We start from the raw sequence: 13,290 nt of genomic DNA on the forward strand, positions 1-13,290 counted from the left end.
AACTTCATATCTTTTAAGTGTAGTACAAATGAATTAAAACCTAAGTCACTAGGAAACCTAAGTCATTATTTTTTTCGTTGAATGATTCATATCTTCTAGCAATGTTAGGACAATATTAGGGTAGCACCACTTGTCATCCATCAGTGAGCAGCCAGCAGCAAGCTTTAGAGCCTGCATGAGCTGTTACTAGGACAACCATGGGTCCTCGTACTGCAGTAACCAGCATTGTTGCGTGACCATCTAAAGCACGTGATTCACTCATATTGGATTTTTCTCTTGCAGATTGTGGGGGCTGTGGATCAGAAATAAAAAATGGGCAGTCATTGGTTGCCTTGGACAAACACTGGCATTTGGGCTGTTTTAAGTGCAATACATGTGGCAAGCTACTGAATGCAGAGTACATCAGCAAGTAAGTTGAGTGGAGGAGCATTTTCACTCTTTTTTAGCATTCTTTTAGCTCTAAATAATTAATTCACTGTTGCATATCCTTTAGTTTGTGTTTATCAGTATTTGGAGATACATAAAAGATTAGAGATTAGGACCTAAATTATTATCTGAATTGTATTAAAAGCAGAAGAATTCAAATTAGGAAAAGTAGAATTTGTCCATTTACCCGGAATGGGACTTGCCAAAGCTATAGAAAGGCAATGGGTGGAGTATGCCCTTAGTTGTCTTTGTTTGACTTTGCTCTATGCAATGCCGTAATGTGAACAAACAGTTATTATCCTTTCCATGTGTTTCCTATAAGCAAAAATATTCTCAAAAAGTCCATTAAGGAGGTACATATCATGCTTTTGCGCTGCTCCAAACACTCGTGCTGTCAGATTTGGGCTGAACGTGATGACAACAATGAGAGGCAGCACAAAGCACACACGCAGACCAAGTCCCATGTCAACACTTATATCACTGCAGTGAGGTACAGGGCTTTCACTGGCCAAAGCACCTGGGATTAATTTCTGCTTCAGAGAAGTATGTTGATATGATGAAATTTTCCTAAACAGCTAAGTAACTCAATCACCAGTGCCCAGAGATGATGGAGTTTCAGAGCTGATGTCCCACTGACCTTCAACAATTCTTTGGATTTAGATTAATGCAAGTATAACATTTAATATCACAGCTTGCACTGGAGGCTGAGAAAACAGTTTAATAAAAAGGTGTTCTTAAATAAGGTTTTGCATTATCTCAAGTGTTATGCTACTCTGCTGTGTTTTGGTACAGTGCTTTTTTTTTGCTTGCTATTTAATAATAGAAACCCCATAAATTGTAAAGATATAGTTATGATGAAATACTCTTTTAAAAAAAAGCTAAGTGCCAAACAAAATAAAAAGAGAAGAAAGATCCTTGCTTCAATTAATGCAATTACTTATTGTGATAACTTATAGGTTATTCTCTAAGCAATCCAACTTGTGTGCTATAAAATGAATTTTGATGTTTCTCCAGGGAAATGTCCAATAAAGTTATGCCTCTGCTAATAAATCTGATCATGGACTGTTTTAGCATAGCACTCTAAATGTATTTAACTGTGTTAAATATGGACCACAAAAATGGTCAGAGGGATGGAACACCTCTCTTATAAGGAAAGGCTGAGAGAGTTGGGGTTTTTCAGCCTGGAGAAGAGAAGGCTCCGCGGAGACCTTATTGCAGCCTTTCAGTACTTAAAAAGAGGGCTTATAAGAAAGATGGGGACAAACTTTTTAGTAGAGCCTGTTGCAATAGGACAAGGGGTAATGGTTTTAAGCTAAAAGAGGGTAGATTCAGACTACAGATAAGGAAGAAATTTTTTACAATGAGGGTGGCGAAACAGTGGAACAGGTTGCCCAGAGAGGTGGTAGATGCCCCATGCCTGGAAACCTTTAAGATCAGACTGGATGGGACTCTGAGCAACTTGATCTAGTTGAAGATGTTCCTGCTTATTGCAGGGGGAGTTGGACTAGATGACCTTTAAAAGTCCCTTCCAACCTAAACTATTCTATGTTTAATTTGCACTTTGAAACAGGAGAAGTGTCTCCAGTTTCTTCTAGAGTAACTTATTTTCATTTATCTGTTTAGTAATCTAAATATAAAATTTTGTAAAATTGTGATCTAAATGCAAAATTAACAAATAAGATCATTTCAGAGCAATAGCCCAAGTGTTCTGGTTCTGACTTTTCAAATTAAAAGCTAAGACTCCTGAGACTGACTGCTTATGGCTTGAACAGGTGTACTGTTCAATGGATAAAAAGCTGAGTGAGTGGCCAGGACCAAAGAGTTGTGGTGAATGGAGTTAAATCCAGTTGGCAGCCGGTCACAAGTGGTGTTCCCCAGGGCTCAGTATCAGGGCCAGTTCTGTTTAGTATGTTTATCGATGGTCTGGAGGAGGGGATCGAGTGCACCCTCAGTAAGTTTGCCGATGACACCAAGTTGGGTGGGAGTGTTGATCTGCTTGAGGGTAGATCAACAGGCTCTAAAGGGGAATCTGGACAGGCTGGATCAATGGGCTCAGGCCAATTGTATAGAGTTCAACAAGGAAAAGTGTTGGGTCCTGCACTCAGGTTACAATAACCCCATGCAATGCTACAGGCTTGGGGAAGAGTGGCTGGAAAGCTGCCTGGCAGAAAAGGACCTGGGGTTTTTGATCGATAGATAGCTGACTGAATACGAGCCAGCAGTGTGCCCAGGAGGCCAAGAAAGCCAATAGCATCCCAGCTTGTGTCAGAAATAGTGTGGCCAGCAGGACTAGGGAGCTGATTATCTCTCCGTACTTGGCACTGGTGAGGCCGCGCCTCAAATACTGTGTTCATTTCTGGGCCCCTCACTATAAGAAAGACATGGAGGTGCTGGAGCGTGTCCAAATAAGAGCAACGAAGCTGAAGGTTCTAGAGCACAAGTCTTACCAGGAGCTGCTGAGGGAACTGGTTTTGTTTAGCCTGGAGAAAAGGAGGCTGAGGGGAGACCTTATCACTCTCTACAACTGCCTGAAAGGAGGTTGTAGTGAGGTGGGTGTTGGTCTCTTCTCCCAAGTAACAAGTGATATGATGAGAGGAAATGACATCAAGTTGTGCCAGGGGAGGTCTACATTGGATATTAGGAAAAATTTCTTCACCAAAAGGGTTGTCAAGCATTGGAACAGGCTGCCAGGGAAGTGATTGAGTCACCATCCCTGGAGGTATTTAAAGGATGTGTAAATGTGGTCCTTAGTGACATGGTTTAGTGATGGATTTTGCAGTGCTGAGTTAAGGATTGTACGTGATGATCTTAAAGATCTTTCCCAACTTAAATGATTCTGTGGTTCTGTGATTCTGTTCTTCATATTTTTAAATTGTACACTACCTTAAATAACTTGTGGTGGTGAAAAAAAATGTTCACATCATTTATGAACGTACTGCGAGATCTCTTCCGCTGCTCAGGTTGAAGTCTCTTAGTCATTACTGGCTTCCACGGAGCAAGTTCTTGAGTTGGTTAATCCATGACTGTCTATAAACAAGTCCAGTCAAGAATGTCAGTAGACTTAATCAAAACTTGATTTACAGTCAAGATAGTCAGTCACTGAGAAATTACTCTGAAGTCTAAGCTACGCACAATTAGATGATAAAGAAAAAAGGGAAAGAATAATACATCGAAATAAGTATTTTTTCCAGAGTACAAAACACGTGGAAGAATTTAATGAGAAACACAATCAAAACAAATGGTGTGAGAGTCTCGGAGAGCGAGTGTTGTGACTAGGGGAGAGGCGATGGCTGAATTCAGTGACAAAGCAGGAAAGTGGGATCATGATGGACTCTCAAGGGCCAGAATAGCTCATTAACTATACAATTCTTTACAAAATTAATAAATACAAATATTTGGGAAGGGGAAAAGTCCATAAACACCTTGTGAAGTGTTGAAGCATTAACAAATTTTAGCTGTATAATCTCCCAGTAAACCTGTAAGCCTATCTAAAGCAATCTCTTTATGGCCTGTTCTTCCCTAGGGATGGTGTTCCATACTGCGAAACGGACTATCATGCGAAGTTTGGTATCAGATGTGACAATTGTGAAAAGTATATCACAGGAAGAGTGCTTGAGGTAAGGAGAAACTGTCATTCGAACACATGTCAAAGTGTACAAAGAGTCTTGCTGTTTTGAGTCTAGTCATATGCTCACAAATGAGTGTTAATGCAGCAATTTAACGTTACTTTTGTGAAACATGAGGAAGTTTTTCAATAATTCTTTTCTGTTTCTTCTCTTAATGGTTTGATAATACACATGCTCCCTAAATGGATATTTGTGGTACTGGAGCATATTCAGGTAGCAGAAGTAAAAAATGAATGGCTTATCAGACACATTTTAATACATACAGTAAATTCCTTTGTGAAGTCTGCTCTTTCTTTCTGTTTTATGTTCCCCAGAGTTAGGGTGAAGCTGCTGAAAAATTAAAATTAATCATTTGCAGTGTATTTTTGCACCCAGAAATGAGCTATGTTGCAGAGTTTTTTTGAGTTTGTGGTTTTAAAAAGGAAGGAGGTTGTTTAGTGTAGGTGAATGCTTGTACTTTCTACAAAAGAGATTTCCACGTAACTGACCCACGGTTAGAAGTGGATATGCTCCTTTGATCTAAATAGAATTTATCCTTGTATCTAAGTGTATGGTTATCCTTTTTCTTTCTGCCCTTTCCCTGTATCTTGTGAAGCCTTAGCAGTACTGGAGTTAGGAAATGGTTCCCCAGATTGCTTAATTCACTCCTTTCTCTTCATCAGCTAAGAAAGCTCGGAGAGGTCCCAAGTTAAGAAAGCTGCTAGGAGTCATGCACAGACTTAAGTATTCAAATGGTGGACAATTATAGCTGTGGAAGGGACTGAGAAGCAAGTGAAAGGAAACAGTAAGTCCATACTAGATGGTGTGGTATGGTGTTAAGGTTAGGCATGGGAGGCTTTTCCATTATCAAATGTTTTTACAGACATCTCAGAAAACAGGCTTCTCATGGGATTTGAAAGAGTATAAAGACAGCTTTCTCCCTATTTACAGACAGCTTTCTCAAGTGGGAGGGGCAAACCAGAAGAAAACATTAAAAAAGCTTTAAAAATTTAAGGGTTGACCAGGGGAAGCTGCTGCATGTTTTCAGAGGTGTGAGCCTTTCACATGGAATGAAAGGTAGTAAGAGGGGGAGGGCTTGGGAGGTGAAGCTAATTAACTTACATTTGATGTGATAAAGAAGAGAGAGGTGAATGCAGAGGGAAGTGTCATGGTAAAAACTAGAGCAAATTTGGGGTGCATTTACCCATAGCAGGTTATAGGGAGTGATTAATACTAAGATGGGTGAAGAGCAGAAGCTCCAATTTCTCTACTGACTCTTGGCTTCACAATATTGTGTTTTTCTGTCCTGGTTCTTGCCTTGAGATGTGCACAAAAATACCCCTTTTGTTTGGTGTAATATTTTACTTGCGATATGGTTAAACAATAGCATGTGATGTGATATAAGAACTAGGTCCATGCTGTCTCTGTGGACGATGAAAAGAAAAGTTAAAAAGAAAAATTGCATAGTAACAGTGCTGAGTTGGATTTGTGGGACCTGGGGACACGTGCGGCATTATCTGTTTCTTCTAACTGCTTGGTTAGAGCGGACTGAATAGGAGGAGAGTTCCTTGCTTTTATCATAGGTGGACCAATAACAAGCTTGAGAAAAATGAATTCTTTAAAGTTGTTGGAATTTTACCATGACTGATTATGTCTGTCATTGTAGGTCTAGGGGATGTTTTCCGTTAGTGCATGTGTGTTCCCCCCTCCTCTCCCCTTCCCCAAGGTTGCTGTAGCACTGATTCTCTTCTTACTTTGGTACTAGTGCAGGCTGGGAGCAACTTTGTTTGAAGTCTGTGGCACTTAACTGTGGAAAAAGTGCTGATGCAAGATTCTGAAACCTTAAAAAAAAAAAACAAACGAGGAGAAAGGACTTTTCCAATCTGTAAAAGCACAGCCCTGTCAGATAGTGTCACTTTCAAATAGGAAAGATAGGATGAAGTTAGTATGAAGCAGGCAATGGACTTGAACAGGTACAATGATTTTTAATGTCTAGAGACTTGTTATAACAACCTGGAAACTTTGTGGTCTATAACCTTCTTTCCATAAGATTGTATAAAACAATTTGTTGTTTTGTGTGCAACAAAACTAATGAAGCTTGAATATGGGTGAATACTCTCTGTCCTAGCATTCTGCTGTCACGATAGGTCCTGTTCCTCATGACATCTCCTGGAATACCTTCTCCCATCCCCTCTATTTCCCCATGACATATCTCGAGAGCTTTCTTTACGTTTCCCCTGCCTGTATACGTGGTCAAGAGGTGACTTCCTCGTAGTGCGAGGCTCCCTCCATGGTGGTCAGCCTGTGATTTCCATGAGCCTTTGGACCTCTGTAAGGGATCACTTAATCAACCCATTGAGTTTCAGTGTTGACCATGGAGAGCAGTCAGATGAGGAGGTAGCACACACGCCTCGTTTCATTAGGAACCTAGACTAAAAGTCATGACCTGAGCAAGCAGATCTGAAAGAACACAGAGACAGTATCCATAGCTAAAGCAGTTAAGTCATTTGTTGCTCGTCTGCAGCAGATGGACTTGCTCAAAAGGTTTGGAATTGGGGCTGGTTCTTCTGTCTGTCTGGAATCAAACTCGGTGTGTGTTTGTCATCGGCCAGCTTGCTGGTATGTTTGTGTATCTCCTGGTTAGGAGGACAGAAAAAGAAAAAGTAGCAATGACTGCTTTTTGTTGTGAGATATGTTTTTTTGTGGAATTGTCTGGAATCCTGAAACATTTTTCAAAACTTCAGTATTTCGTTTTACCATCTTGGATATAATCTGGAGATAACAGAAATAATAGGGCAAATTGCTATTAAAGTGGAGGAAATCTTGACAGCAATACTCACTAGGCAGAGGAATAGTCTCCCAAGGGAGCTGCTGGAAGCCATCACTTAGCTCATATTAAAACAAGATTGGACAAGGCACTGGAAAATCTACGTTAGGAAGCAGTCCTGCAATGACAACGGGAGGGACTATATGACCTAAGAGGATTTTTTCCATCTCTGATTTCTGTGATAATGTCAGGAGGACAGCTGCTTCCACAATTATTCTGTGCCCAGATTTTATAATACTGTCTCCCTTTCCAACACTTGTTCATTTTAAGTGTTTATTCAGCAGAGGAGGAAGGGAGAGTCAACTAGTGTGAGTTACTGATAACTAATAAAAATATGGCTGTTTTTGTAGGTTGCCAGCCAAATACAATGATTTAGATACTTAAATTCTTCCCTCAGCCCATTTTCTGAAGACCAGACTCATTCCATGTAGTAAATGAGCTTAAACACAGGATAGCTCTGTTTATAATTCCTTTCTTGTTTCTTTTTTCCTCTCCAGTCCACCTTGGCTTGCCCCTAGTCTCCCAGGGAACTTGTACTGGAAAAGCTACAAAAGAGGCTAAGCAGCTAATTTACGGAGACCATAAATTCTTCTATTGCTTTAAAGACAACAGTTTTGCTGTTCTTTTTACAAAAACCATGCCCACCACTGCTTTTATGGGCAAAGTTTGGTTTGCTCGTGAAGCATACAGAGCACTGTTTAATGCAGCTTCAGTCCTTTCCTAGAAATTGCTATGTTTTTCCCCTGAGCATGTATATAGATAAACCTACCATCTTAAATGGGGAGCAAGAGGTGGCTGAAGTTTACTTTATAGTTTGACTTAAAATGCAGTGCGACTGAAAACCTTTAGGGAGAAAAAGGGTTTTATTTTAGTGCTTATCCTATAGCTCTGTTCCCAGTCCAGCAATAGCTAAAATCGTGCAATAACACGGAAACACATTTTAAAATAATAAGCTACTGATTTTTATAACCAGCCATTTCCCTTTTATGTGTTGCAATCTATTTTTCTACATTTAGCACTAAAAATAGTTTTCTCTCTTTTTCTATCACAAGCAGTTATTTATTAAGTAAAATCACAACTTGTGCTAATGAGCATATCATAAAATATTAAAAATAAGTGTAATTGCCTTTTTTCTAAAAATATACTGTATTTTGCATGATAATTCAGAGCCTGATACAAACTCTTTTCAATCAAGAAAACATTTTCCATTTGTTTCATGATCTTTAATCAGTCTTCTAGCTGTGTTTTGCTCGAAGGAGGGTTGTCTGCCTCCGGGTCCTTCCCACATGACAAGCCATGCAGAGGCTTGGAAGGCTGTTGAGGTGTGTGGAGGAGCTGTGTGACAGCCAGTGACTCCTCTGTGTCCTCTCCTGGGGAACATGCCTGGGTTTCCTTAACATCTGATATTCAGAAACTCAGTTCCAGCAAACTCTCTATTTATAAGTGGTCTCTGTATAGTTATTAATTTTTCTAATATAGGTTGATTTTCAGCTTTTTTGATCTTCTCCCCTTTAATTGATGAACTCTAAGGAGAATTTATGGAGAACAGTTGTAGTTCCTCCTAGCTTTCATTTTGCAAAACTGAATGAACCAAATTATCCTCTGCACATAAAGTCATCTCCAGGCTTTTCTGGTGGACCTTCTCACTGTTTGATTCCAAGCTGGAACCACCTTCTCTCAGCATGGATGGATGTTGTACTCCAAATGATGCCTCACCACTGCCTTGTGCAGTGATAGTAACCCCTTCCACTGTTTCTAAAGAAAGTACTTTCCCTGGTATATCTCGCACTGAGTATGGTTTTTTTCCGTGGCTTTGTTAACATTGACAGCCTATAGCAAGATAAGATTTGACGGGAGGAGATTCTCTTCATCTGCTGTTTCAGATAATGGTGATGTTAGAGGAAGCTGAGGTTGTTAGAAGAAGCCTTCATATCCATAGATAACCTCCTGGGGATGTTTTGATGGCAAATGCAGTATAGGCTGTGAGGGTTGCTTGGATAGGCAACTACAGCCCAGTGCTGGCCAGGCATAGTTGCGGGTCTTAGCAGGTCTCCATGACCAACTGTACTGGTAGTGATGAACAAACTGGATCTCTACCACTACTAGCTGGTGTTCTGAATTTCATGTGAATAAAAGTTGACGGTGTAGCACGTTGGACGTTATGCTTTTGGAAGAGTCTCTTGGGGCTTATTTACGTGCAACCCAACTGCTTCTGTAAGCACTGAGAGGTATTTTCAGCACTTGACTAGACTTCTGTCTACTACTGTCCCATGATTTACCGCTACACAACTGTGGTGTAAGTGTGTCCTACAGGTGCTGGTGAAAAGAGCTCTATCTCTTACTAAACATAAAGATGGGCCCAACTGCTGTATCTGACATCCCAACATCGCAGCACTCAGTACATGTGAAGGAAGAAAGGGTTAACATTTTTTCTGGTTATATGTATGTGTAAATGTCTAGAAAAGCATAATCAATATTTTTTTTAATCTATTAATCATAACCGTATGTTACTTTAAAATAAGGGAACAAATGCAGTAGGCATTAGACGGGAATGAGACTAGAAATGTCAATTATGTATATGTCAATTAAATGCCACTTATACCTCAGTGACTTATTAATTAAAACACGAATCTTACTATTTCATTTTTTGTAGTTTGTTTTTTGCTTTGCCCTAGGGTTGAGCTGCTTTTGTTTGCACCCACATCTACTTTGTAAATCAATTGCCTTTCCCTTTGCAAAAGTCTCAGTATAGCAGAGAGACGAGACTAATTCTTTACAGCAGGGTGTACAAATTTCTGCCTGCAGTGGGGAAGAATGGTTCATTCTGAAATGTCGGTTACCCTGCTGTTTCGCTAACAACAAAACCTAGTGATGTGTGAAAGGTACTTGAGCAGCTTATAAGCATTAATACTGAAACGTGCAATAAAAGTGGCTCTGTCTATACGAAGGAAGGGTTTCCAGTAGCATGGGCAGCCTTGCGAAGGCTGTCAGAGGAGCCAAAGGATCCAAGTGTCAGTACTAATCTTCAGTTAGAAACTGTTCCTGACGCTCGTTTTCTCCCATCACCAGAAGAAGATACATCTAAATAAATCAGCGTTAGCTCTTGCAAAAGGAAATCGTCTAAGGTAGGAAACATTAACTAACACTTTCAATGCGTCGTGTGTGCAGAGATGCCAGGCATTCTGCAGCTTGAAAACGGTCTGTTTCGGTGCCACTTGCATTTGTCGGGGGCTGCTGGTTTGCAAAGGCAGGTTAATCATCAGTGCGTAGTGCCTGAGCTTGGCTGGGTAAGTGTTAATTAACAGTTGACTTAGACTTTCTGCTTTAAAACAAGGATCATTAAAAATACTATCAACAAGCATATAAATAGCAATGCAAATGTTTTTGACCTTAGCTTTTAGCCTTTTCTGTAGCCCAGTTGTGTTGGTTTACATTCACCTTATCTTTTTCTCACCCTCATCCTTTCCGTTTTTCAGCCACCTTTTCTCTCCAGAGTTACAGAGCTACACCTGTCCATCTTATTATCTGAACTGTTAAAAACTCACAATTGTTGACATGTCAGGAAAAGAAAAATGAACTGTTTGCATAGTTTTTACCATGTAAATCAATTTTTAGGTTTATTGAGGAAATGCACCGAGTAGCATTTGGTCATAGCTTAAGCCTGTTGTATTTTTACCAAAGTAAGGGGTTCTGCAAGCTGTTTCTGAGTACCTGAAAAGAGAAGTTCAGAATTTGAGGGAAACTGGTTGATAGAGAAGAAAGGATCACTACTGCAGATTTTCTGGTTTGGTGGTTTTTGGTTTTTTTTTTTTGGTTGCTTACTTGCTTTTTTGTTGAGGATTTCTCTCGTATGTGTGAAAGGACTCCCCAGTAGTGCAGCTGTGCGTTTGTGCCTGTGTGGTTTTGTACATGTTAGAGTTTTAGTGCATAGTTTGACTCTTGAGCCTGGCAGACAAGTGAATGGTGTCCGCTGCCTTTTCCCATTATGCAAAAATGTAGTACCAATTAACTAGTTTAAACTGTTGTAGTTGATTGATTAAAGCATACAAGCAGTGACTCCAATAGTCACCTCGATACCTTGTGAGCCTCAGACACAGACAGCATATGGTGTGCCAGTTACAATGACTTTCTAAGCGATGTGTTGCTGTGGTGATGCATTATTATCTAGTACTATTTGCCGGCATTTGAGTATTTTCACAATGTGAAACGTTGCAGTTTTTGAATGTCTTGAGTTCCTCATCCTATTTCTTTGCATAATTTCTCTCATTTCTGGTGGTCTCCTGATTCATGCCTCAGGCACGCAGCAGTTGGCCAGACCACGGCTCTGCAGTGCCCTGTACCTACCCGTGATCCAGCCAACAGCACAAGTGCTTCCCTCCAGCTCTCTCCTGTAACCATGACAGTGGTGCAGCAGCTAGTGCACTTAGTAACAATTGGCTTTGTTGATAAAGTATCTGGCCCATGTGACAACGTCTCAATGTGTCTGCTAATAGCAGGAAAGCAGCCTGTGTGACTCGTTTCTTGTATCTTTAAGGTTTTTCATCCTCCCAACCTTCAGCATTTTTTGTGCTTCTTCAAATTTCTTTTTTCCTCCTGAAGTAAGAACATCTGAATGGTACCTTGCACTGGAAATGTAGCAACTTCCTGCTTCCAGGAAGGACTACTAATGTCAGTTCTGCATAGGAAAGCAGCATTTCCAGTCCCAGCTGAATTTGGGGATCCAAAATACCACTCCTTATTCAGACACAAAATGAGAGACGGTTTTTGTCCTCAAATGTTTGTAGCCTGGATCACCATAACTAGCGTGAAAAGAGCTGTGCTGGTTTCATTTGATAAATCGTGCTGCCTCTCCAGGGCCGTTCGGTGTCAGTTGTAGCTTCTTTCTTCCCATCTGAAATGAGAGGGTCTAAATCTGCAGCTGCAAAGTCAAAAAGGAAGAGTAATATGTCTGCAAGTCATCTTTCTCCTTTGCTCCCTCTCCCCTATCAAGGGATAGCAGAAGTGAGAGCCAGCTGCAGCTTGTCTTGGCCCGTAAGTGGGTTTTAAGGAGTAGGAGAGGAAAGTGGAAAAGAAATGGAGGAGGTTGTTGAGCAAATGGAAAACAGAAGCCTCTTCCAGTCTCAGTGGGTGGCAAGAAAAATTTGCAAAGCTGAGAAGAAAAAGACAAAAGGGGCAGATCACTCATTGTACAACAAAAGCAACTGAGTGCAAAATCAGTGGGTTTAGGCATAACAGACCATTTTGGTTTACAATATCATGTACCAAATTCTGTAGAAAAAACACACAGTTGGCCTTTTTCAGCTTTTACCTGACTGTGGCAGGACTGAATTTGCTCCTGAGTCAGAACTTGTTTGCAGATGTCACAGAATGAGATTACAGTTATAATTGTGCTGATTTTTCTTTCTGGTCTTTCTTTTTCTTAGTTATTCCCTTTAGGGTTTTTTAATTATTTTTTTTTATTTCTCCCACAAGCGTTAAAAACTTCTCTTTCTGAGAGTCCAGTATATAGCAAGTTACTATCATTCTGAAATAAATGTCCCTGTTGTTACATTCAATCTGCACTTTATACCTGGAAGAATAAAGAGTGTGTGGGAGGCGGTAAAAATGACTCAAATGTGGGTGGGAAGTCTCAAGGCTCTGCAAAGTGCAGCGGGATGAGCCAGAAGCAAGACAATACGAAATAACCATACGTGTGAGACAGCTAAAGCTGTAAGTAATGCTGCAGGTGCATGTGTTGAACGTTTCACATGACTGTTTCTTGGCGTCTAGTGCGATGATAAATGAATCCAGTAAGAGAAGATGAGGAGCAGGATTGATCCAAAACATTACACTACAGTTACGCTCGTGTAAACCCCATTGAAAATGGTTCATTTGCCCTGGCACACTGCTGGAGTGACTCAGTGGTGAGTCAGGTCCACTGTGACTAAGAGAATTAGTAAGAGTTTTCCTCCATATAATTCTCTCTTTGTGTCCTGGCTCTTATACTTTTCTCTCCTTGGCACTGTTGTATAACAGATAACGGATATTTTGCCAAATACCTCTGCCTTGATAATGTTGCCTGTCCCTCGATAACCAGTAGATGACATGACAGCTGTTAGTACTAACTTAACCAGTATTGTATACAACTGTTACTTGAGTAATCCTTCAAGTTCTTCCACAGCATATGCAAAACTCTGGCTTTATTATAAATGTGAATGGAGATTTTATGTGGTTACACTTGAAGCCAGTAACTAAGCAGTGTCTTCTACTCTGAGCAGCAAAAGTTATCTGATTTTCTGAATATCATCACTCTATTTTGAAAATACCCCATAGAATCCAATTTATGGAGCAAGTATAGTCCACGAAAAAAATATGCAATGGATGGATGCAATGGCAGAGTTATGAGCGTGTGGCCATTGAACAACACTTGATGGTGCAATGCTGTGCACCTTC

At 40.3% G+C, this 13,290-nt stretch overlaps 1 protein-coding gene across 1 annotated transcript in view; it reads left to right on the forward strand.

The window, feature by feature from the left end:
- The window catches only part of ABLIM2 (actin binding LIM protein family member 2), a 115,237-nt gene that overhangs the window by 36,270 nt on the left and 65,677 nt on the right, over positions 1 to 13,290 (forward strand). Inside the window, exons 5-6 of the mRNA XM_086612043.1 lie at positions 283 to 409; positions 3,950 to 4,043. Coding sequence (XP_086468169.1) covers positions 283 to 409; positions 3,950 to 4,043 — 221 coding nt within the window. The remainder of the gene's footprint in view (positions 1 to 282; positions 410 to 3,949; positions 4,044 to 13,290) is intronic.

This window comes from Tauraco erythrolophus, chromosome 5, assembly GCF_009769465.1.
Source record: "Tauraco erythrolophus isolate bTauEry1 chromosome 5, bTauEry1.pri, whole genome shotgun sequence".
NCBI lineage: Eukaryota > Metazoa > Chordata > Aves > Musophagiformes > Musophagidae > Tauraco > Tauraco erythrolophus.